The sequence below is a fragment of the Rhinopithecus roxellana genome, chromosome 6 (genome assembly GCF_007565055.1).
Source record: "Rhinopithecus roxellana isolate Shanxi Qingling chromosome 6, ASM756505v1, whole genome shotgun sequence".
NCBI lineage: Eukaryota > Metazoa > Chordata > Mammalia > Primates > Cercopithecidae > Rhinopithecus > Rhinopithecus roxellana.
The window spans coordinates 51,473,079-51,499,870 of record NC_044554.1 but is presented as its reverse complement, the minus strand read 5'-3'; the positions used below and the strand labels follow the sequence as shown (position 1 = coordinate 51,499,870).

At 39.6% G+C, this 26,792-nt stretch overlaps 1 protein-coding gene across 2 annotated transcripts in view; it reads left to right on the top strand.

Annotated features, from left to right (window-relative positions):
- Nucleotides 1-26,792, top strand: part of AGK (acylglycerol kinase) — a 103,264-nt gene that overhangs the window by 23,289 nt on the left and 53,183 nt on the right. For both annotated transcript variants that reach the window (XM_010359816.2, XM_010359817.2), the window contains exons 3-5: nt 14,092-14,131; nt 17,341-17,420; nt 21,976-22,051. In XM_010359816.2, coding sequence (XP_010358118.1) covers nt 14,092-14,131; nt 17,341-17,420; nt 21,976-22,051 — 196 coding nt within the window. The remainder of the gene's footprint in view (nt 1-14,091; nt 14,132-17,340; nt 17,421-21,975; nt 22,052-26,792) is intronic.

Here is a 26,792-nt window from a genome sequence, read left to right as displayed (position 1 = left end):
TTGAGTATCAATATATATATTTGTTTATCATTGTATATGCAGATATATAATGGCTGATGGCACAGAAAGAACTAGTAATTTGGTTGCCTAGTAAAGATAATGTTATGCAGTATACGGAAGAACAGTATATGGCATAAAGTATTTAAATTGAAGTGTTGGATGGAAGCAAATAAATGAAAAAAAGAGCAGAAAAATGGAAGAAGTGACTGGACCATGAAAGAATGTCAGTGCTTATGAGAATTAGGCTGGTGGTAGAAGCTCAGAAAAGGATTTCCATTAGTGGTAGCCAGAGCTTTGCCTAATGGTGGTACAGTCTGGACTTCAGCATAAACATAGCAGCCAGTCAGAGGCAGAACTTTCTCCCCAGTGCCCACGGAACTCAGCTGACTAACGTGGGCTCCTGTGAATATTAGGAACAGAAATTGATATCTTATGGAGACCCAAGGCTAGGATAAGAGAGTGAAAATAGAAAAATTTCATGTTCTAACAGGAGAAAAAGTGAGCTATGAAGACAGGCTTCCTCCACTTCCATTTCTCTTGGTCAATAGAATGAGGGGATAAACTGCAGAACTATTCTCTGGTTAATGAAAAATTCTACACAACAGATCAAAATGATTAGCGTAGTTATGTGAGAGAAGCCTCCAGGCGATGCCATTTTTCATTAAGTCGTTTCCCATCCTGAACTGGAGAGGGAACAAATTGTGTGGAGAAAATCCGAGAAATTAGAAGGTACTTGAAGTATTCACAAGTAGTAGCTTGTTCCACCTGAGCGCATAGAAGTGTAGAGTACAGTGGTTGGGATTTGATAAGAAGGGAAGATGTGGTTTTGGGATTTCTATACTGTATTTCAGGGAGTGAGAAAGAATAGGTACCAAACTGGAGCTTCACTGCAGCCTTTAGCTGTTATTTTAGGTGAACTTACTAGGTTCTTTAGGTTATTTTAGGTGAGGCCTTCCCATGCAGGGCAGAAGTGGAGTCTTTGGCTACTAAGTGTTCTTGAATTAATGAATTCAAGTGGGGTTAGGTTTAGCTGGGCTTTTTCCTAAACCCACTAGAAGGAAAGAATAATAGTAGTAATCACTATAGTGATAAATCATAAATTGAGGTGACCGTAAATGTGGCATTTGCCAGTACCTATGGCGAAACAGTGGACAGAGGTTTCTTGATTGCATTTTTGTCATTTGAAAATGTCTGTAGAGAACAGAAGAAAAGCAGAGTATTGGGGAAAATGCCATGTTGAGAAGGAGGAGACTTCAGTTCTAGGGCTAAGCCTTTTAGTAACTTCTGTCTAAGTGGGAAAATCACCAGGCCAGATGCTTTTACAGACTAGGTCAATTAGTTATTTTCTGGGAGCTCTAAGGAAATGACAGTATCCTGCTGAAGTGAACATACCTGAATCACTTGACACTTAGAGACCTGAGCTTATAGAATTACATGTGCTCTGTGTGTGTGCCCAGATGAGAATCATTGCTGTATTGAACTTTGTTACTAATGGGATATTGTCATATATTTGTTTCAGGGGTTTCAGGGTGTGCAGAGAGGTTGACAAGCATTGGACTAGATAATTTCTAAGGACTCTTCCAATCTGAAAAATTTAGATTTCCAAGCAATGGAAATTGGGCTTAGATGCCTTTTACAAAGACATTTTTTTTTTTTTTTTTTTGGCCTGGCTGCTTGTAGGGCTTTCAAACTTTCACAAAAAATAAAAATAACAATAGTCAAAACAGGGATTTTAGACCTGAAAATTGCTGTAAATATTTGGAAGCCATGGTTAAACAGTGGGCAAATTCATATCTCTGGGGTGAATTACAATCTCATGTAATGAGGTAAAACATGTTTTGGCAAAAGGCTGCTGGGATGATTGACTTTATTGAGACCCAAGATGCTGCAGCCCTGTTTGTGTTGGTTCGTTCCTCATTCCTTGGAATAGGTATTTTGTCAATTTAAATGCTGAATTGAACAATGAACTTGCTAACTGTGAACTTGACTTCTCCCTTCTTTCCTTAATGCCTCCCCACTTCTTGGAACAAAAATGCTCTTGGCTTGCTTTGTATTTATATTAAATGTTTATCCTTGCCTTGTTAAATATACCACTAACTAAAGAAATTCATTCAGAGGAGCCATTTGTAAACCAAAAATGTTATAAATAAAATTTCGGTGCCACCAAAGAAATAGCATTGGAATATAAATTTAATTTTCTCAGCAAGGCAATTTTTACTTCTATAAAAGGGTGTGATTCGCGGATGGAGCAATGGTGAGAGCACACCTGAACAATGGAGGAGAAGGGGTTCTTATTCCTGACACAGATAGCCCCTACTGCTGTGTTGTTCCCCTGTTGTCTAGGGTTGGACCGCACCGTCTAAGCTAATTTCGACCTGCTATTTTAAAGAGACCAGGGGTACCAGCCAGAGTGGTGGGTGAGTAGTTTGGCGGGAAGGGCAGTTACAGAACAGGTGACTCAGGATGAGTTTATAGGCTTTAAAAGGCCATGCTGTAACAGGCAAGTGATAACAGGCTTGAATCCTTTTAAAGCGTGCTGTGAGATGGGATATTGGCATTGAGCAGGGCAAGGATGATTAGGTTTTAATGGGATGGTAAGGGGTGCATGATCAGTCGCCAGGGAGGGAGTGGAGGTGTCCTATACTTGTGGATTAAGGTGGGGAGATACAAGAGGAGGATGTGAAGGAGGCTTTGAACTGGGGAAAAGGGTGGCAATGAGGTGTGGCTGTAGCCTAGGAATAGTCAGGGAGGCAGATAATTTAGTTAAAATGCCTACCCCTAATAAGGGAACTGGGCAGGTGGGGATAACTAAAAAGAGTGCATAAAAGAATGATGTCCAAGTTGGCACCAGAGTTGGGGAGTTTTAAGGGGTTTTGAAGCTTCAGTACTCACAACAGTTATGGGGGCAAGGGAAACAGGCCCTTGAAAAGAGAGTAATGTGAAGTGGTTAGCCTCTGTATTGATTAAGAAGGAGACAGACTTACCCTCCACTATAAGAGTTATCCAAAGCGTCTGTGATGGTCTAGGAGGCTTCCAAGGCTATTGGGCAATGTCAGTCTTCAGCCACTAAGTTGAGAAGATCTGGGAAGGAGTCATTCAGAGCCTTGGGCCAGTTGGACAGTCCAATTTCCAGTGGTGTCCTACACAGATGGGACATGGCTTAGGAGGAATCCTGGGCTGCTGGCATTCCTTGGCCCACTGGCCAGATTTCCACACTTGAAGCAAGTTCCTGGGGGAGGCGGTCCCGAAGGAACGTCTGGTTGCTGCGGTTTAGGCGTTTGGAAGTTCTTGTGTGCTGGAGATGTGACTGGGGTTTCTCTCATAGTGGAGGCAAGGAATTGCAATTCAGAAATATGTTGCTACTTGGCTGCCTCTACTCTATTATTGTACACCTTGAAGGTGAGGTTAATTAAGTCCTGTTGTGGGTTTTGAGGGCTGAAATTTAATTTTTGGAGTTTTATTTAATGTCGGGAGCGGATTGGGTAATAAAATGTGTATTGAGAATAAGACGGCCTTCTGACCTTTCAGGGTCTAGGGCTGTAAAGCGTCTAAGGGTTGTTGCCAAATGGGCCATTAACTGGGCTGGGTTTTTTATATTTGATGAAAAAGAGTCTAAACGCTAACTGATTTGGGAGAGGTTGGATAAATAAAAAGGAGCATTAACCTTGACTATGCCTTTGGCTCCAGCCACCTTTTTAAGAGGAAATTGCTGGGCGGGTGAGGGAGGGCTAGTCGTGGAACGAAACTGTAAGCCAGACCAGGTGTGAGGAGGGGAGGTGATAGAAAGATTACAGGGCGGGGGAGCGGACGCTGAGGAAGAATTGGGACCTGACTCGGCCTGGTGAGGAGCAGCCTGGGGAGGAGGGGAGAGGTCAGATGGGTCCATAAGAAAGGAAGATTGGAAAGGCTCAGCGATACTTGGGGTTGGGACTGAGGGGACAGGTGGGAGGGAAAGAAGCAAGATTTGGGACTAATTGCATTGGGAACAGAGACTAGGGAGGGACCGATGTGTAAAAGAATGCCGGGACATCAGGCAACTCAGATCGTTTGCCTGTTTTAACAACAAGAATTATCTAGATCTTGTGGGATGGAGAAATTGAAAGTGCCATTTTCTGGCTATTTGGAACAATTGTCGAGTTTGTATTGGGGTCAGGCGCTGTTGCAGAAGAAAATAAGGCGTTTAGGTTTTAGGTCAGGTGTGAGTTGAAGACGTGTTAAGTTCTTGAGAACACAGGCTAAGGGAGAAGAAGGAGGAATGGAGGGTGGAAGGTTGCCCATAGTGAAGGAGGCAACCAGAGAAAAGAGGGTGGAGACATGGAGAGAAGGGATGGGGGGTGCTTGCCCCCCAGAAAAGGACAAAGGCAGGCGTCCCTGCGTGATCAGACACCTCTGAAACATGGGTGAAGAATCAAGCAGGTGTCCCCATATGATTAAAAACCAAGGGAAGACTGTCTTCCCAAGTCCGTGACCGGCGACGGAGTTTTGGGTTCACGGATAAAACACGTCTCCTGTCTCTGCCAGAAAAGGAAAGGAAATGAAATTAAGAGAAGGGAGAGATTGAAAGATGGCGCCAAGATTGAAAGGAGAAAGAGGTTGAGGGACAGTGAGAGAAGTTGGAGAAGAGAATAAAAAGAGGCTGCTTACCTGATTTAAAATTGGTGAGATGTTCCTTGGGCTGGTTGGTCTGAGGAAGTGGATTTTTCTCACGGAGCAAAGAGCAGGAGGACGGGATCTCCCAAGGGAGGTCCCCCATCTGAATTACGGCATCAAATTTCACGCGTGTCCGTGTGAAGAGACTACCAAACAGGCTTTGTGTGAGCAATAAAGCTTTTTAATCACCTGGGTGGAGGTGGGCTGAGTCTGAAAAGAGAGTCAGCGAAGGGAGATAGGGGTGGGTAGTGGAAAATTACAGTCAAAGGGGGTTCTCTGGTGGGCAGGGGTGGGGAGTTGCAAGGTGCTCAGTGGGGGAGCTTTTGAGCCAGGAGAAGGAATTTCACAAGGTAATGTCATCAGTTAAGTCAGGGGCCAGCTATTTTCACTTCTTTTGTGTTGGAATGTCGTCATTTAAGGCAGGGACCGGCCATTTTCACTTCTTTTGTGATTCTTCACTTGCTTCCGGCCATCTGGATGTATATATACGTGCAGGTCACAGGGGATACAATGGCTTAGCTTGGGCTCAGAGACCTGACACTCAGTGTAAATCTTAAATGTATTGATTGCTGTTATGTCTCCCTAAAATGTATAAAGGCAAGCTGTACCCCGACCATTTGGGGCATAAGTCCTCAGGACCTCTTGAAGCTGTGTCATGGCTGTGTCCTTAACCTTGGCAAAATAAACAAATTGACTGAGACCTGTCTCAGATATTTTGGGTTCACACATTTGACCTAAAAATTCCTGAACGCAAGTTGGTATACTTTTTACTATTATAGGAGGCAGTGCTGTACATTTGTGCTTTGCATTGGATAGTAGAATTTTTAGCTGTTTTTCTTTCGCTAAACTTCACCATCAGCAATGCAGATGTTGAAATTTTAATGTGATTGGCCGGGCTCGGTGGCTCAAGCCTGTAATCCCAGCACTTTGGGAGGCCGAGACGGGCGGATCACGAGGTCAGGAGATCGAGACCATCCTGGCTAACACGGTGAAACCCCGTCTCTACTAAAAAAAAATACAAAAAACTAGCCGGGCGAGGTGGCGGCGCCTGTAGTCCCAGCTACTCCGGAGGCCGAGGCAGGAGAATGGCATAAACCCGGGAGGCGGAGGTTGCAGTGAGCTGAGATCCGGCCACTGCACTCCAGCCCGGGCGACAGAGCAAGACTCCGTCTCAAAAAAAAAAAAAAGAAAGAAACTTCAATGTGATTGCCTCTGTGGCCCTTATTTTCACTCACATCTTCTAAGCACTCTAAGGGGCATTGAAATGAAGACAGTCACCACTTAATATATGGTTATCAATAGGATTTCTTCCTTTATGCTTTCGTTACATTAGAAAACTTCTTTGTTGCATTGGGCTTGGGAGAGATGAGAAGATACAAGTTTCTTTGGTAGCAGGTAGTACATGATAGTGCGGTTTGGAGAACAAGAAGACATAACCTTCTTTGGTTAAATGGAGAAGACCAGACCGGTAGGCCCTAAAATCCTTTTAAAAATCATTAACATTTTCATTGTTCCCTTGGTTTTCTGACCTGTTACACTGAGTACCTTCTATTCAAATGGAGATTCTGTCGGCCCAAAAGATCAAGCATTCTGCCTTAGCAAAATACATTTGCTCCTGCTTGATCAGCTGTCTTTCTGTCAGAAAGGCAGAGCTGGTCACTATTTTCCCATATATGACAAAGGTTCAGTGCAGCCATTATCTGTTTGGGTAGGGAGTCCGGGATATGGGGAGGGCTATGCCATGTATAGTTTAGAAAAGCTGTCTCCTTCTGCACACACTTTTAAGATTCATTTTCGTCTTTGCTTCCATTTCTTTCATTTCTATTGCTCCATGGGCAACCATGGGCACAGCCACTGGCAATATCATGATTAATTATTCTAGGAAGCCTGGATAACTTGAAGTGATTGTTATAAACATCAAAACTTGAAATCTATTTTGTTTAAAGCAAAGACTGTGTTTGCATGCACCAAGGGAAAAGCTGGTGGTAGAAATTGCTGTACAATTTGCCTCTAGACTGTAGTGGGAAATATTCTTTTTGGGAAATAGGATGGATCGATGTGGTTTTTCTCTCCATGTGAAGTTGCTATTGGAATAACAACTTATCGTATATTGCAGTCCTAAAGTAATAAAATATTTATGGCTTGGAATAAGTTGAGAGCATCCCATTACCTATAGTAGCAGGCATGTTCTTATTCTTTTCAAGCCTCAGGCAGAGTGACATCAGCAGATTTTTTTTTCATTTTCTAATCCGGAGCCTTCTAATTTCTGTCAAAGAACCTGCATTTTAATACTTCGCAGATCTGCAGGGACCCTTTTTGGTATGACTACGTTTTGTAGCACCTCTTTTAAATTGTATTTAACTTCAGTTCTCAGAAGACAGCGTGGTATAGTGGAAAAAACATGAGCTTAGCATTTATATAGTGTCTTGGTTGGCTTGGAAATGAGGTCTTCGGTTCACATTCAGATTCTTGACTCATTAGTAATCTGGAATTTTCTGATGACCACACTCAGAGTTCTTCTAGCTACAGGGCCAGTTCTTGGGGTGCTTCTTGGTGTGTCAAAAGGAACTCCCCACTTAGCTTCTTTAGAGGGTACTCCTTCCATTACACTCTGCACACCCACACACCCTGGGAGCTTCTTGATCTGGTAACGTTTTTGTGCATTTGGAATTTTTTGGTTTTTCATCCTGTACTACACCATAATGACTCTTACCCTTGCCCTTTGGTGATCATCACACTGGAGAACCATCCCCACTCATCTGTGCTTTCAGAATGCCAAATCCTCATACGAAGAATAACCTTCAGTTTCTCCTGCAGGACAAAGCATGCCTGTCTGAGCACAGTGAATCAATCTCTCCTGTTCAAACATTTGCCACTTATTTATTAAACAAGTATTTACCAAGTACCCTGTATCTATGAGAGTGTGCTGTGGGCTGTGGATGAGAAAATGGTGAATTATCCATGATTTCAAGAAGTTTATAATCTAGGAAGGAAGATAAGTAAAGCAGTTTTTGTGTGGTGGGTTGTATTGTGCTTGGCTTTTTTTGAAAAGGAAGGGATAAAATGATGAAATCCTTGAAGATGTAGTTTGTTGTGTCTCTTAAGAACAGCAAAACATGCAGTTTGCCAAGAGCAGAAGCAGCATCAAGGGGGAATGGTGGAAGATAAGGAAAACTTTTTCCTTAGTTATCTACCAGATTTTTCCTTTGACTTTCAAATGAAGTACAGGGTGATTTTGGGATTCATTTGGTGTTCTCTGTCAACTGTCCACGATCAGGGTATCTCTTCCTCCTACTTTTCACCCTACTCGTATAGATCATCATGTCCAGTCTCATTCCTTTTATTAGCATGTAGCTAAGATTGCTATACAGAACTTAAGACCTGCATTTCCAACTGTCACCTAGACACCTCCACCTGGGTTCTCACCCCATCTCGGATAGACAGACCCAGAACTAAGCTAAGTTTTCTCCCTCTCACCTGCACTTTTCTACTTCATTCCATCTCTGTGAATGGTACTGCCTTCTACCAATTGCTTAGTGCAGGATGTGGGCGCTATCTTTGAACCCTCATCTTTTCTTTAATTCCCGCCAGTCATCCCTCAAGTTTACCTCCTGAATATCTGCTGAATCTGTCCTCTTCTCTGTGTCCCCTCTGCCACAATCCTAGTTCCAGTCATCATCACCGACTGTCACTGAGGGAGCCTCTGAGTTTTCACTAGATTCAGTCTTACCTCTGACCAATGCCTTCTTCACACACTGCAGCCAGAAGTAATCCCTCCAAAATGTAAACCTGGTCACATCAATTCTCTTAAAACCCATTAATGACTCCTTATGGCCCTTAGGAGAAATCCAAATTACTTAAATAGCTGAAAATGTCCATGGTGACCTGGCCTTTACCTGGCTTCTCCCATGGCGTGTGGCCTCCAGCTGTCCCGAACTACTTTCTCTTTCCTAAATTGGCCACATTATAGCACTTGCAGGCTTTGACATTCTATTTCTCTTGCCTAGATTCTACTCCCTATTTTTGCTTGGCTACTTTTTATTTTTCCCCTAGATCGCGGCTTCAATGTCATATCCTGTAAAAAGCCTTTAATTCTGTCAAAACTAGGTTAGATGCCCCCATTATGTGCCCCTTTTATGGATTACCTAAAAGTGAAATTGCATCATGATTGCCTAGTGAATTGTCATTGTTCCCTACTAAACTATAAACTTCACTAGGACAGGGAATGTTGGGCTTATTCACAAGCGTGTCCAAGACACCCAGCACAGTGCCTGGCATATTATTTATCAAGAAACACGTTTTACTATGCCACCAATATTTACCAAGAGCTGTTCTTCTTTGCCACTTGATCCTAAGCTTCTTCAGGGCAGGACCAAATCTATTTGTGTGCCATGGGCAGCACTTTGTGTTAAATGAGTTTGTTTCAACAACTACCTTCAGAAGCATTATTGCACCTGACCTTTTAAAAAATATTATGTGAATATAAATTGAAAAATTTATATTAGATGAGACTATGCAATTTAAAAAATGTGCTATAAAACATACAACTAAATGAGTAATTGCCCATTGAGTATTGTCTGAAGTTTAGAAGAAAAAGCATCTGCTTAGGGACAGCCTGGCATGGGTCTGAATTCCGACTCTACTGTTAGCAGAAAGGGGTCCTGATCCAGACCCTAAGAGAGGGTTCTTAGATCTTGCACAAGAAAGAATTCATGGCAACTCCACAGAGTAAAGTGAAAGCAAGTTTATTAAGATAGTAGGCCAGGCACAGTGACTCACACCTGGAATCCCAGCATTTTGGGAGGCCAAGGCAGGTGGATCACGAGGGCAGGAGTTCAGTTCAAGACTGGCCTGGCCAACATGGTGAAACCAATATAAAAATTAGCTGGGTGTGGTGGCATGCACCTGTAATCCCAGCTACTCGGGAGGCTAATGCAGGAGAATCACTTGAACCTGAGAGGCGGAGGTTTCAGTGAGCCGAGACAGCACCACTGCACTCCAGCCTGGGGGACAGAGCGATACTTTGCCTCGAAAAAAAAAAAAGAAAGTAAAATAGTAAAAGGATGACTACTCCATAGGCAGAGCAGCAGCATGGACCACTCAGGTGCTTATACTTGTTACTTCTTGCTTATATGCTATACAGGGGGTGGATTATTTATGAGTTTTTTCAGAAAAGGATGGGCAATTCCCAGAACTGAGGGTTCCTCCCCTTTTTAGACCATATAGCGTAACTTCCAGATGTTGCCATGGCATTTGTAAACTATCATGGTGCTGGTAGGAGTGTCTCTTAGCATGCTAATGCATTCTAATTAACATATAATGAGCAGTGAGGACACCAGAGGTCACTCTCATCACCATCTTGGTTTTGGTGGATTTTGGTCCTTGTCTTTACTGCAGGCTGTTTTATCAACAAGGTCTTTGTGAGCTGTATTGTATGCCACCCTCCTATCTCATCCTGTAACTAGAATGCCCAAACTCCTAGGAATGCAGCCCAGTAGGTCTCAGCCTCTTTTTACACAGCCCCTACTCAAGATGGAGTCACTCTGGTTCAAACGCCTCTGACACTACCACTTAGTAACTCTGTGTTTTTGGGCACGTCACTTTCCTTCTCTGAGTCTTGGCTTCCTGATCTGTAAAATGAGAATATTTTGTTACCTAATAATGTCTACTTTGCAAGGTTGTTACAAAGATTAAAGGTTTATGAAAACAACTGCCATAGTATTTGGTACAAGGTAGTTGCTCTATGAATTTTAAGTTTTGTCTTTTATTCTGACAATGCTGACATTACTGAAACATTTTTGGAATTTCTTTGTTGAGATAGTTTTCAGAGCTTCCTATAGATCATCAGACTATCTCAATGGGAGAAATCTTTCTTTGAGGTTGTGTTTGATTTTTAGGAATAGTCAGGTTCAGATAGCAAGATCAAGATGGTTAACACTGTTCTTGATATTAAACAAAGTTAAGTATGAATTGTTTTTTGAGACAGTTTCACTCTTGTTGCCCAGGCTGGAGTTCAATGGCACGATCTCGGCTCATTGCAACCTCTGCCTCCTGGCTTCAAGCGATTCTCCTGCCTCAGCCTCCCAAGTAGCTGGAATTATAGGCATGTGCCACCATGCCTGGATAATTTTGTATTTTTAGTAGAGACGGGGTATCACCATGTTGGTCAAGCTGGTCTCGAACTCCTGACCTCAGGTGATCCACCCACCTCGGCATCCCACAGTGCTGGGATTACAGGCGTGAGCCACCGTGCCCGGCCCAAAGTTAAGTGTGATTATAATGAGATTTTTTTTTGTAATATCAAAATTGGTACATATTCTGGCTCTCTCACAGGTGGCATTGACAGGATATTCCATTTGGCACATTAAATTCAGGGAATTAACAATCACAAAATCTTTTGATTTTGAATAGCATTCTGATAATCAGAATTAAACTCAGAAGAGCTGAAATCTTTAATAATATATTTAATCACAAGCTAGTAATCAGAATTTTACTTCTGGCAACAAAGAACTTAGGGAAAAAAATGATCTAAGGTGCTACCCCATATTCTTGTGCATATTTGGGGCCATTGTCTTTTCAGGTAGGTCCATGGAAATCAGTGTGGCTGAGCTGTGGCAAGGGTGGTGTTCCTTACTAATGACCCAGAGGAGCCTGTTGCCTTTTGGAGACCTGTCCTTCGTGGTAGAGGAGGAGCCTGGAAATGGGCAGGATATAGAGATGGGATTGCAGCTTTTATAGAAGCATAGAGGGCTTGTGCAGAAAAATCCACAGGCTGAGTTTGTAGGAGAGATTGGAGGTACAAGGTAATTAGTCTACTAAAGGAAAGCATTGAAAGCAGTGGCCGGGGGGAGCACAGTCCGGAGAGGCTGGACGCTGCCTTCCTAGGGCCCTGTGCAAGTTGAACTAGGGGTCAGCACAGTCCAGGGGGAGGGTCAGTGACAATGCCCAGGTTACTGTGAGGAACCTGGTATTATCTTGTTATCCAGAGGTTACTGTGGGTTCAGTGTTTTACCTCTTCATTGTATATAAGGTTATAAATGCAAAATATCCAGTAAGCTGTAAGGAGTTAGTGACATGTTAATTATTTTCAAGAATTTTGCTAGTTTGTACCCTGAATTTACCTCATCTTGTTGTGTATTTTTGTTGTTGTTACTGATGTTAGAATGATTCAGTGAGAGCATTTGATGGGGAGGGACACAAGAAGAAAGGGAAACATGAATATGTGTTATTTCCTGTGGGGAGTCATTAAAAAAAACATGAATATTTGTGAATACTGGGTGCGGAGGGAGAGAAGGTTGCACAACGCCCTTTGCCACCTGGCACAGGGGAGCAGAGTCACTTAAGCCAGTGGGGACTGGGCTGACTTGTGCTGGATTTCACAAGGGGTGAGGCTCCTCAAAATCTTTGTTATTGAACAACATCAGCTTTTGGGGGTACAGATGTCATTTATCATTTCAGTAAAACATGGTTCTTAGGTTTTTGTTTGTTTTGTTTTTTGAGACAGAATCTCTCTCTGTAGCCCAGGCTGGAGTGCAATGGTGCGATCTCCACTCACTGCAGCCTCGGCCTCCCAGGTTCAAGCGATTCTCCTGCCTCAGGCTCCCGAGTAGCTTGGGATTACAGGCCTGCACCAGCACGCCTGTCTAATTTTTGTATTTTTAGTAGAGATGGGATCTCACCATGTTGGCCAGGCTGGTCACGAACGCCTGACCTCAAGTGATGAGCCCACCTTGGCCTCCCAAAGTGCTAAGATTACAGGCCTGAGCCACTGCTCAGTTTCTTAGGTTTGAGATTTCAGATCCACAGCATCCATACTTCCCTGTGGATGGTGTTCCCTTAGTGAAGCCGCCTGCTTTATGAAGTTCAGGGGTTGTTCTGCAGCCTGGTTATGGAATCACGGAGCAGAAGCCTTTGACAGCAACTATGGCAAAAAGTAAAGCTTGCTTATTCCTTTTCATTCACTGTAAATGTCACAATCCCATTTGAATTACAGTGAAAATGCAACATTTAAAGTTTTCAATGTTATTTTAAAAGGTCTAGAAAGAGGATATAAGCAAAATAATTTTTTTTCAAGGTTTCCTATAAATTGGTTATTGTTCATCTTCTCTGGGTATTTGATTTCTTAACTGTTGTTAACCAATTTGAAGTTACTATCTTAGCAGTGCCAGCAATGTGCATTAGCATTAGCACAAGCTCTTAGATGAAGATTCTGGAGCCCCATAGGTGACTGGAGCCATTTAAAATGCTTTTATGGTAGAAACATATTTTAGAGACCTTTATGTTAAATAGGTGATCATATTCTGACAGAATGCTTTCATTTTTGGAAGCCAAAATTTTGCCTCATGACAAAATTCTCCATTTATGATCTCTTTTAGTGTCTGATGGTGACATAAAAAATAAGTGATTTAGATAAAACAGTGGCAGAAGAAACTAAACATCAAATTTACTTGTGCAAATGACCTAATTTCCACTGGGTAAGAAAAATGGAGGAGATGTATATTAGTTTTCTATTGTTACCTTAACAAATTGCCACAAACTTAGTGGTTCAACACACCACAAATTTCTTGTCTTGCATTCTGTGAATTAGAAGCCCAAAGCAGCTCTCACTGGGCTAAGACAAAGTGTGGCAAGGTCTGTGTTCCTTGTGGAGGCCCTAGGGGAGAATCCTTTTGCTTTTCCAGCTTCTAGAGGCCACCACATTCCTTGACTCTCTTCAGAGCCTTCTTGCATCACAGCTGGCAAGGTTGCATTTTTCTGACCATTCTTCCATGATCGCATCTGCCTCTGATCAGAACCGGGAAACTTTCTGTTTTGAGACCTTTGTGATTAGATTGGGCCCATCTGGATGATCCAGGACAATCTCCCATGTCAGGGTCCTAAGTTTAATCAGGTCTGTAAAATCCCTCTTGCCATGTAAAGTAACATACCCTCAAGTTGTGAGGATTTGGATGTGGAAATTTTGGGGGGATGCGGCATGATTCTGGTTGCCGTAATATGGAAATATTTAACACAAACTTTTATTCAGAGGATGTATTTTTCAAATGTGCCAATAACTTGTTATCAGGTTATTTTGATTGTTTTTTCAGACAGAGTCTCACTCTGTCGCCCAGGCTGGAGTGCAATGGCATGATCTCAGCTCACTGCAGCCTCTGCCTCCCAGGTTCAAGCGATTCTCCTTCCTCAGCCTTCCAAGTAGCTGGGATTATAGGTGCCCACCACCACGCCTGGCTAATTTTTGTATTTTTAGTAGAGAGGAGGTTTCACCATGTTGGCCAGGGCTGGTCTTGAACTCTTGACCTCAGGTGATCTGCCCACCCACTTTCACTAGGGTGTTTTTAGAGAAGCGGTGCATACATTAAAAAATAAAAAACTCACAAATTTTGTTTGGATCATAATCTGTTGTTAAAACTAATGATTATTATCTTTTGCTTACTTTGATAGTGATAACCTACTAAGGAGAGCAGCCTGTCAAGAAGCTCAGGTAATACTATTTAATGTGATAAAATTAAACCCCTCCTTCATTGTGCAGAAAACTGAAGCTCTTTCAGGGGACTTGCACAGTGTCTTGCATCTATGCAGTTTGGCTATTTTTTAGCACTATCAGGATGATTCACACTGGGAGCCAACTCTGAGTAGAACTCCAGGAAGTTAACCATCTGGTGAAAAGCAGTTCTGACGCCCACCCCTGTAGACTGTTTGTTTCTGGATTGGTCCCAGGAACACAAAGCTGGACTGGTAGAAGCTCTGGGAATTTGTTTGTGTCTGCAGTTGTCTTTGTAGATCTGGCTAACCCCTGAATCATCCCTGTTCCGAATAACCCGCAAGGATATCAGTTCAGAACAAGTGTTACCTCTAAAAGTCAAATCTTCTTAAAATTGTTGATTCATATTTTTAAAGCCCATCTTCAAGCTCAACTGGTCCATATCATGTACACTGTTATGTTCCATGAGATGTTATTTAAATATTCATTTATATGGCTAATTAATTATAGCTGGATTATAAATCCTTTCAAATTTAAGACCACTTTTTTGTTCCCCACTACAAAAATGTACATTATACTTTGCAGATGAAATTCTGTGACTGAGTTGCCTTTTTGTTTTGTATCATTTGATGTCAGAAATACCAAAATAGAAACATGAAAATCAAAAGTGGCAAATGTATGAAGCATTTAGTAGTAGAAGTAGGTGGCAGACCTCATGTGTGTTTCTGAAATGTTTTAATGGATGACAGTGACTATAGATACTATAAATTAATTCCTCTCTTTGATTGTTACAATAGATACTATAAATTAAATCCTCTCTTTAGCAGTTGTTACAGTAGATACTATAATTCCCCTTCTTAGCGATTGTTATCTAGCTGTTCTAAATCAGTGTTTTAAGAATTTGATTACTTCTTTGTTTAAATTTATTATCTTTCATATGGCTCTAAGTTGTTTTAGAAATCAATTCAAATAAACTTTAATATTAAATTAAAGGTGATCCCCGTCCCAAGCCAATCATTAGCAACTGGAAAATCCTCCTGGAGTACAGTGGTGTGATGTTGGCTTACTGCAGCCTCTGCCTCCCGGGTTCAAGCGATTCTCCTGCCTCAGCCTCTCAAGTAGCTGGGACTACAGGTGCACACCACCACGCCCAGCTAATTTTTGTATTTTTAGTAGAGATGGGGTTTCACCGTGTTGGCCAGGATGGTCTCGATCTCAACCTCGTGATTCACCCGCCTTGGTCTCCCAAAGTGCTGGGATTACAGGCGTGAGCCACTGTGCCTGACCCCTTTCTTTCATTCTTTAAGGAAGAGTAGACCTGTGTGAATGTAGGACCCTCCCTTTCTTGTTGAAGGTAAATGCCTCCACCTCTATTCTAAATCCTCTCTCCTCATACTTTTTCAGGGATGATGTTCCTTTAGTTATTTTCTCCTTCTCATGTATTTCTTTCTTCCTTTCTTTTCTTTCTCTCTCTCTCTCTCTCTCTCTCTCTCTCTCTTTCTTTCTTTTCTCTTTCTTTTGATGGAGTCTCATTCTGTTGCCCAGGCTGGAGTGCAATGGCACAATCTCAGCTCACTGCAACCTCTGCCTCGCGGGTTCAAGCAATTCTCCTACCTCAGCCTCCTGAGTAGCTGGGATTACAGGCACATCCCACCATGCCTAGCTAATTTTTGTATTTTTAGTAGAGACGGGGTTTCACCATGTTGGTCAGGCTGGTCTCGAACTCCTGACCTTGGGATCCATCTGCCTTGGCCTCCCAAAGTGCTGCAATTACAGGTGTGAGCCACTGCGCTGGCCTTATTTCTTTCTACTATTCTAATTCTCCACTTCCCCTGCATGTTTAGTTCCTTCCATCTCACAAATGGAAGTGGATTTGTCCTTATAGCCTCTGCTGGCTAATTTTCCTATCTGTGTACTTCCTTTTACAGTCTAAATTCTTGAAAATATGATATTTAAAAACAAATCTCACATAAACTTAATGTAGTCTCACATAAACTCCTTAGCTCACTGTGAATGTCTAAGAATGAAAACAGAATAGAAATTATAATGTTCCAGAAACTTCTTACAAAGAAATAGTCTTTTTCTCTACTTCAGAAAAAAAGTATTTTTGTTTTTGTTTTGTTTTTAAAGCAAGAAATAGACAATAATAAGAAAGGCTCCAAAATGAACTGTCAGGGAGATGGCAGATTTAGAGTAAGTTATTCAATAAAAAATATTTGCATAACTTTTTTTCCTCCTCCCATGTTTACTTTGTACTTCCATACTAGAATTCTGCTTTCTTGGTTCAGGCCTACTCCCACCATTCAAGACCCCAATTTTTGCTCATTTTGGCACTTTCCTATTCTTATTCTTTTTGTTGACCATCATTTCCAATTCAGACATAACAGCAAGAGTTCCCATTCGTTTCTCATTTGGACTCCTCACATCTAGTCCTCTGCCTTTTAATTCTACCTCATCCTTGATCCTCTCTTTAGAGCTTAGAGAGGCTTTGGAATTAGAAGATGTATATTCCAGGCTTGTAATTTATCAACTCTGTAACTTTCAGGAGCTTAGTCTTCCTGATTCTGGACTTTCTAATCTGGAAAACTGAGATTATTTTATACCTCCTTGGTTTCTGAGAACTGAGAATGATGTGTGTAAAAATGCCAAATAGAAGGTGCTTGGTATATATTAGTTACGTTTCTTTTCTCCTGCCAGTTGCTGCTATTTAGTTATCATACAGGGTTGCAAAGAAGAGAAGGCAAATAGACTATTAGGTTTATTTTGTATGTGTATAAAGATATGAAGATTAACTGGTAACACAAAGATTCTTCATGAACAAGTTTTAGTGATGAGCTGGAGAGAATATTGTACTCTGCAAACTAAAGACATAGATTAAACTTCTCTCCTGACAGACTATGGCCTTACTAATTATATGTTTATAATAAACCTAGCCATGTCTTATAGAGAAAATAAATGTTATTTGCCTCTAGTAGATAAAACAGGAATTTTTATTCCAATATAAAATAGAGCTTATTGTCATTAAATAATGTTACTTTTTGTTGTTGTTGATGGCATTTTTGTTAATATGAGATCATGAGAGAACATTTTCCCCCAATGTTAGATACCATATGTGCTGCAAGTGAATTTTTTTTTGGAATGGAAGAATGCATGTGACATTTACCAAATAAATAGACTTTTACTGAAAACTTTGCTCTTTTCTTTTTTAGGTGTTTGGCAATCAACTCATTCCTCCCAATGCACAAGTGAAGAAGGCCACTGTTTTTCTCAATCCGGCAGCTTGCAAGGGGTAGTGCCGTTTGTGACTTGTTATATACTTGGTTTTTCTAAGGGGGAAAGAAATCACAGACTATCAGGCAGCTAGTGAGATTCTGTGAAATTGGAAGAACTAGGTTTAATACTCTTCTAGCAATAAGATTCATTTGTAATGTAGAAATAACAGTTAAATGAGAAATAACTATAAAACTAATGGATGCTTAGCAAACTTGTCTAATTGAAGTTTAATAATCATTCCAGGATTAACACCTACAAAGATGTCTTGTTTGCTTGGAAATAGTCCCCTCGGGAGCAACTGCTCTACTGCTAGGGCGTAAATCCTTAGGCCATCTCTGTCCACAGGATGTTCAGAGATGGCCAAGAATACTGTGGGCTTGGGAGATCAGCAGTGTTCTTTCCAAAAGGGATGATCCTTGAACTAGGCCTGGGAGGAAGCAGACAGGAGAAGACTACTTACTCTTCTCAGCTGAGGAAATGGCTTATGGGGCAGGGGCCTGGAGACAGGAGTGACCTAGTTATTGCTTTGCCAAGACACAGGACAGCCTGTAACTGGTCTGGCTGGCCTGGAAAGGTCATGTGGGATTTGCGGGAATTAAGGTGTGAAGAATAATTGAGACTTGGGTATATAATGATTTGATCATGGCAGTTCATTGATTATACAAATGAACCACACTAAAAGGTGGGGAGGCTGTATGTGGGGGTGGGGAGTGGGTGTGTGGAGATTCAAAGTCTGTTAAGGAAAAATAAATGGGCAAAACTTTTTTTTTTTTTTACAATATTAGATGCAACTGTTATTCAATTGGAAAGGTGAATACAAAGACCTAGATGGCTTTAGAATAAATAATTAACTTTTTTTTTGAAAAAAATAGTCAGAATTAAAGGGTTGAGTGTTAAAAAGTGGTATCTCTTATGTCCCTCATGTCCAAGACAGTTCTTTTTGGCTTTTTGGGAATCAGAAAATTAGTAGGCTCGGTGCAGTGGTTTACGCCTGTAATCGCAGCACTTTGAGAGCCTGAGATGGGCAGATCACCCAGGAGTTTGAGACCAGCCTGGGTAGCATGGTGAAACTCTGTCTCTACAAAAATACAAAACTTAGCTGGAAAATATACAAAAATTAGACACGTGGCAGCATTTACCTGTAGTTGCAGCTACTTGGGTGGGAGGATCATCTAAGCCAGGGAGGTCAAGGCTGCAGTGAACCATGATCGTGCAACTGCAGTCCAGCCTGGGTGATAGAGTGAGACCCTGTCTCGAAAAAAAAAAAAAAAGAAAAGAAAAAGAAAAAATTAGTAAATATGTATTAAATTGGATTCTATAAGATCTAAGTCAAATGACATTAAGGTAATAAGAACAACAACAAGAAAGATAGTTTGGGCTGAATTGTAAGTGGTAGGCATAATGTTGTCTGGAGTAAAACACAGGATCTCTAGTCAGTTTTTCTAGTCATTTCTTGAGAGGCAGTGAGTGTGACTTCACAGACAGGAGGACACATCCTGCTTTATTTCTTTGTAATTCAGCTGTTTAATTCAGATTGTCTAAACAGACTAATTATTCTGCCTAACTGAATCATATCTGCTGGGCTTTGTTAGAGCTGCTTCCCTCCCCCATAAACACACCAGTCATAATGCCTATTGATCATTTTTGTTTAATATCAATACTAAATCATACCAACAAATGAGCAAGTGCTAATATAACACAGTCAAAATACCCAGGATAAGTAGATTGTCAGTGGTGGCCCGTGGCTGAAGATAACGGAGAACTCAGCCTGGGTCTGGGAGTTTGAGGAACCTGGTCTGTTGACTGTTTTGCTGCTTACTAGCTCTGTGATATTGTGGGAGTTAATTCACTTCTTAAATCCCCAGCTTACTCATCTGTAAAACCAGAAAGGCAATAGTACATACTTTAAAAATTATTATGTGGAATAGGGACCTTTGGTATTAAATGAGATGATGCTTATTGGGCACTATTTCCATTTCATAATAAGCACACAATGTAAGAAGTATAAGCTGCTGAAATTGTTACTCTCGACCATGGGTTTGGTTCAGAACAGCCTTCACTTCGCTCTCCCATCCTTCCCAGAAGCTCTTGTACCTCTCCTTCGGCCTACTTCAGTGTAACTGTTCTATTCCTTTAGAGACCTAATAAATTAACAATTGGCTAATTTCTGATGAAGCTTATGGCAATTTGTTTAAGCAATAACCAGTTATTTTGAGTTCCTGCTTCTAAGAAGTATCCACATTTTTAAAATTAATAAGCAAATTTTTCAGAGCAATTTTAGGTTCTTTTTACATGTAAATGTATTTGCATTTTTAAAGATAGATTCTTGTTTAAAACTATGACATCTTTATCTAAAGGTAAGCTAAAATACTGCCACTGAAGGAAAGTCTTTTCTAAAGGCGTTGTCTCCTTTAACAAGGTGAACCCCTGTGTGCTTCTAGGAAAGTCTGAAACTCTCCAGCATCCTTTTTTTTTTTTTTTTTTTAAAGCTTTCACTATTTAATTGCACTATTTTTGTCATCATGGCTCTGTCCTGACACGTTATTTATAATTTATCATGTAGCTATTTCATTATGTAGTACTGGTTTAAAACTACATAAGAGCTTTAAGAAATAAGATAACTGTGTGTTTAGCATTAATAAATAATACATAAAAGAGTAATTATTTTGTGTGTGCCTGAGTCTGGAAATTGCTGTAAGTACCTAAGGTTTTTATTTAGCCTCGGTGCTATCTCGCCCTTAATTATGTGATAAAGAATGTATTTCTTACTAGTAACACTTGTTTTTCAATCTTTTATATTAGAACATTAGAAGGAAAAAAGTCTTCACCTTCATTTTAGAGGTTTTCTGAACTTATAACATCATATAAAGATACGAATAAAGACCCAGATGTTCTAACCTGGTTTCTTAAACTAACTCAGAGGAGGTTACAGATTTGTTGTGATTGATATGGCAGATTGAGACTTCTTCAGAATTTTGCTTTTAGGAAGTAGATCTGATCCACTTCCAACTGATCCTTTCCTATCAATCCAACAATGAAAGCAACCCTGGAAGGAAAATTGTTTGTAGTATCACTAGCTCAGTGCTTTAATGTTGGGTTAAGCCCCCAGAAATGGTGAGCTGGAAAGGAGAAATTATCATTTACCCTTTTATGTTCATTTGAATAATCATTCAGAACAGTAGAAAGGTAGAATATATTTAATTTGCTTATTATAAACTCAGGCCTTTGGTTTGAGATATTCTTTTGGATGGTTCTTGTGAAAATTTGTGCAAGCCTCTCAATTTCTATTTTAATTCATAATAAGAAATGCTTTGTGTTCTATATGCCATTTGGTGGTTCTTTTTAGTTTAAAGAATATTGAGTTTGGCTTGTGCATAACTATACATGTCCCTCATTAGCTGCCTTTGTAGCTAAATATAAAATGTCTCTTCTCTAAAATATGCTTAACTTATTGTATAGAGTATCCTTAAGGTCAAAGCATACATCCTTAGTTTAAAAATAATGTCTTTTTAGAAAGACATCTAAGTAAATGTGGATATAAAAGTTAGGTGTTTGACATTGACTGAAAGTACTGTATTTTTTTCCCCTTATGTAATAGTTGAAATATTTGAGTAAAAGACAGGTCAACTAATTGGTATGTTTTAACATTAGTTTGACTTTGAGACTATGCCATTGGTGGGAGAGACTGTTTTGCAACTTCTGCATCCCTAGATTCCTACAGACTGTGTTTTTGAATTCTGACCTGAATTGGACAAGAGTTCACTGTCAGAATGATATGCATAATATTTTGAAATATGCAAACTCTTTGGAGGCTGTTTTTTCTCTTATTATAAGACATCCATGTTGTTTCCTTTTCCTTAGAATTTACATCTCTACGTTTGGGGCAGGTTTATTCATTGATTTGTGCATTAATTCATCAGATACTTAGTAAGTACTTTCTAAGTGTGCCATACATAATCCTAGAGGTCAGGGGATTCAAGGATTAATAAGATTTGGTATTTATTTTTGGAAAGCTTCCAGTCTAGTCCTGACAACAGTCTTGGAAGTCTGTAATCACCATACAGTGTGAAGGTCACTAATAGAGATGTGTATAAGGTACTAGGGGAGCACAGAGAGGGCATGACTGTGCCTGGGAGTTTCAGACAAGCTTCTGGTGAATTAGTAGTTTTGTCTGCTTTGTCATGTTGTGTTCCTAGCTCCTCCACCTGTGTCTATCACAGTAGGTACTCAATGAATACTTGAGTGAATCAAGCATTGTTGCCCGAATGGAACTGTATCTAGTGTTCATTCTTCCCCTAGAGGAACTACTCTGTGAACTATAAGCCTCCCAAATGGATAAGAGCTTATTGCATTAGATAAACGACAAATTCTCAGAGGCCCCAGAGTGAAAGGTTCTATTTTTCCATGCATATTAACTCATTACTTGTTGTTAAACTTTCTGTACTTGAACAAATAGAGGAAACCCGTATTTCATAGTCTTTCTTATTCTGCCCTGAAGAAGATTGTAAGACTTTTTGTTCTTCTCTTGATAACCTGTGTTAAAATGTTTGTATTTTTTGCTTTGTTTACAGAAAAGCCAGGACTCTATTTGAAAAAAATGCTGCCCCGATTTTACATTTATCCGGCATGGATGTGACTATTGTTAAGGTAAGAATGGCTCCTGAATATTTATTTCACCCAAACAACTGCGTCTTATAACAACCTCTTCTCTTGGCTTCTTAGCAAAAATTGCTTGTCACAAGATCTAAGAAATTAATGTCGTATCCTGTTCTGACAATTAATAAACATAGTTTTGTCTTTTTCCAAATAGTATCAGCTTTTCATTTTCAGAATAGGATTGGATGGAGGCTTGGAGAACTTGATACCTTTCGTCTAAGAGATAGGATGTGGAATTACATCTCTTGGAAGATGAAAGTTGTTATAGCTGTAAGAATTCTTTTCCTGAAAATACACAACCTTCAAGTTTGAGTAATTAATTTAATTTCTTAGTAGTTCCACAAACAGGTAAACCATTTTTTCTCTGATAAAGAATTATCTCTGGTGAAGAGTTTTAAATGGTAAAGCTTTAGAATTTATGAGATTTCGTTAAGAAGAAAAGGAGGCAAGCATAAATTACAGGCAATTGTACTGTTTCGGAGATGCAGGACTCTACCTGTTGAATTTTAAATGAGATATATGTGGGTAAGTATACACATGTGTATATAGTGAAAACCTCTCTTACTGTGGTTATAAGTCTGTGGTTGACCAATTTCTAATATTGTACACTTCCAGGAAATCATAGAAGTTAAAAAGGATCGTTTAGTCTCGTTTACCATGCAATGTTGAACCCTGTTTTCCAACTTTTCTGGCATGATTTTCCAGTTGTTTGTCTCTGGGGATGGGAGAAGGGGGAAGAAAACTAACATATATTTGAGTACCTGTAATGCGGCAGGTAGGAGAAACCTTAGTATGGTTATGTGAGACTGATGTTTGTTTCTTCAGTGATTGGTGAAACTCACTGGTAAAACCATCTGGATCTGGAGCTTTCCTTGAGGGGAGATTTTCTCTTGTGTGTGTGTGTGTGTGTGTGTGTGTGTGTGTGTGTGTATGTAGAGACAGGATCTCACTATGTTGCCAAGGCTGGTCTCGAACTCCTGGACTCAAGTGATCCCCCCACCTTGGCCTCCCAAAGTATTGGGATTATAGGTGTAAGCTACCATGCCCAGCCTTTTTAAAATTTTCTTTATACATTAAATTTCTTTAACACTTCTAGAAGCATTCAGATTTTATTCTTGACTTAATTTTTGTAAGATAAATTCTTCAAGGAATTTGTTTCATCTAAATTTTCAAATTAATTGACATCAGGTTGTTCATAATGTCTTCTATTTAACTTAAATTTCTAGAGCATGTGTAATGTCTCATTTTCATTCTCAGTATTGTTTATTTGTACCCTCTCTTTTTCCCCTCAGTAATCTTGTGAGAGATTTGTCAATTAACCCTTGCCATGAACCGTTTTTTGGCTTACTGATCCTCTCATTTATATGTTTCATTCATTTCTGATCTTTTTTTTTTTAATTGTTTCCTTCATTCTACTTTTTTAAAAAAATTTTCTGCTGTGCTTTTTCTGACGTTTTAACTTCGTGGCTTATTTCATTTTTACCTTTCTTTCTTAGTGTATGTATTTAAGCTACAGATCTACTCTACTGCTTCAGCTGCATCCTATACTTTTTGATGCATAATATTTTTATTATTTATTTTTAAATATTTTCAGATTTTCCTTGTGACTTTTCTTGATCTACGTGTTTTTGAATTTCCAAATCTAAAGTTTTTCTGATTGTCTTTGTTAGTGATTTCAGACTTAATTGTATTTTGGCCAAAAAAATGAAGTCTATAAAATTCTAGTATTTTAAAGTTTGTTGAGATTTGTTTTATGGTCTAACATGTGCTCTGTTTTCATAAATATTGTATCTATGTCTAAAAATAGTATATATCAGTTATTGGGCATTATGTTCTTTATATGTTCATTAAGTCAAGTCTGTTAATTGTGTAAATTCAAATCCTCTATGTCCTTACTGATTTTTTCTTCTGTTTTAACTATATAAATTATCAAGAGGGGGTATTAGAAATCTCCCACTATAATTGTCGATTTGTCTATTTCACTACATAGATTTGTCCATTTTTGCATTTTGTTTTTTGAGACTGTTATTAGATGCACTAACGTTTCAGATTATTTCATTTTTCTTACATTTTGACCCAGTCATAGAATGACTATTTTTAGCACAAATACTGCCTTTTGTGATAGTCTATCTTATCTAGTATTACTGGCAATTTATACTTGCTTGCTTATTTTTAGTTTTTGCCTGGTATAATTTTATATCCCTTTTATTTTCATCTTTTTTCTCTCCTGAGATTTTAGATGTATTGTTGATAAAAGCATGAAAGCAGGATATTGTAAAGGCCATTTTCTCATCTTTTGACTTGACTGTTTAATTCATTCCAACATTCTATACCAGTTATTTATTGCTACAGAACAAACGGCATCACTGTTTTTCTGCTTATGATTCCATTGGTCAGCAGTCTCGCCTGGGCTCCTAGTGGCATGACTAAGGAAGGGTGGTCTTTGATGACTTTACTCACATGTCTCCAAGTTGATGCTGGCTGTCCTCTGGCTCGTGTAGTCTCCACTAGGTATCTTCACATGGTAGCTCGGTTGCCTGAAGTCAGTTACAGATATCCTCTAATTTTATCCCTTAGTACTTTTATATGTATTTTTAAACAAATAAGAATACTTTTATATTTATCTACAGTGCCATTTTCATACTTAGCAAAAGTAACGATTCTTTTATCATCTTACAATATCGAATCCCATCTTATACTATCAAATGTCCTGTGACTCATGTATTTGTAATTTTTTCCAATTTAAGATATTTATCAATCATATGCAAGTACTAATATGTACATTACATATACAGAAAATAGACATTTAAAAGGATGAGATTAAAAAATAAATAGAGGCCGGGCGCAGTGGCTCAAGCCTGTAATCCCAGCACTTTGGGAGGCCGAGATGGGCGGATCACAAGGTCAGGAGATTGAGACCATCCTGGCTAACACGGTGAAACCCTGTCTCCATTAAAAAATACAAAAAACTAGCTGGGCAAGGTGGCGGGCGCCTGTAGTCCCAGCTACTCGGGAGGCTGAGGCAGGAGAATGGCGTAAACCCGGGAGGCGGAGCTTGCAGTGAGCTGAGATCCGGCCACTGCACTCCAGCCCGGGCGACAGAGCGAGACTCCGTCTCAAAAAAAAAATAATAATAAAAATAAAAAATAAATAAAAAAAAATAAATAGAAATACTGATGTTTACTTTTTATGCCTCAGTAGAAACTACTGCTCTTTACAGGGTTTGTTTTCTTTCTTTTGAATTAGTTTTTACTTTGAAATAATCTCAAACTTACAAAAGCACAGAAATAATACAAATTCCCATATCACTTCACCCAAACTCCTCAAATACTGTATTAACATTTTACCATGTTTACGCATGCTCTGTCTTTACATGTATGTGTGTGTATATGTATGAATGTGTGTGTGTATATATATAAATATATATGTGTATCTATATAAAAATATATATTCACACACATTATTTTCTGGCTTGTTTGAGAGTAAGTTGCAGAAATAATGTTCTGCAGAAATAATGTTCTTTTGTCTCTAAATATCTATATCCTAAAAACAAGGGCACTCTGTTATATAACTGCAAGAACAGTTATCAAAATCAAGAAATTAGCACTCGTGTACTATTATCTTGTAGAATTAAAAAATTTTTTTTTGAGACAGAGTCTCCCTCTGTCACCAGGCTGCAGTGCAGTGGCACAGTCTCAGCTCACTGTACCCTCTGCCTCCTGGGTTCAAGCGATTCTCCTACTTCAGCCTCCTGAGTAGCTGGGATTATAGGTGTGCACCACCACACCCAGCTAATTTTTGTATTTTTAATAGAGACTAGGTTTCACCATGTTGGCCAGGATGGTCTTGATCTCTTGACCTCGTGATCTGCCTGCCTCGACCTCCAATTGTTCCATGAATGTCATTTATAACAAAAGAGAAAACACTTTTTCTTGTTCTGCATCCAATCTGGGGTCACATGTTGTATTTAGTTGTGATATTTGTTTAGGCAACTTTAAAAAATTCCTAAATTTTTTTTTAAGAACGTCCTTCAGTTTGGGTTTATCTACTGTTTTGTTATAATTAGATTCAGATTATGTAGTTTATCAGAAGTACCACAGAATGTTATGTCTTCCTCAATGCATAATACATGTAAGAAAGTCCTGTGAACTCTTTAAATTAAATTTTTAGCTTGAGATTTTTCAGATTATCCAGGTAGCACGCATTTGGGTTACTTATATAAGGACTGGCCTAAAGTTGTGGATTCTCAGGGAAGATGTTTATCCCTTCATTTAGCACCAAAGTGCAGAACACGAAGGTTTCTTTGCAGCGCCCTGGGAATCGGCTAGGAGTATGAGTGAGTCAACCTTGTTTTTATTCTCTGTAAACTGCACATGCAGTCTTTTGGGTCCTGGTTTATAGTGGGGTGTGGTTCTGTACTAGATTCACTAATCTTGAGCAGGTCCTGGGATTTTTGTTTGCTTTTCCTAGAACCTGGTGAAACTTTGAAAACCAACATTCAGATCTACCTGGTTTACTAGATGCACTCAAAACATTTACTGTGTAGGTGCTAGTTTTATATTTAATGTTCATTACTTTATTCTCATTTATTGATGCATCAAAGATGTTTTATTATTTTACTCAGTAGCTTTAATTTTCAATGGCAGGGTACCTAGCCTACCATTCTTTTAGAAATGGGATTGCAGCACTTCGCATAACTGGTTTTATTTAAATCACATAAAGCTCAGTGAAG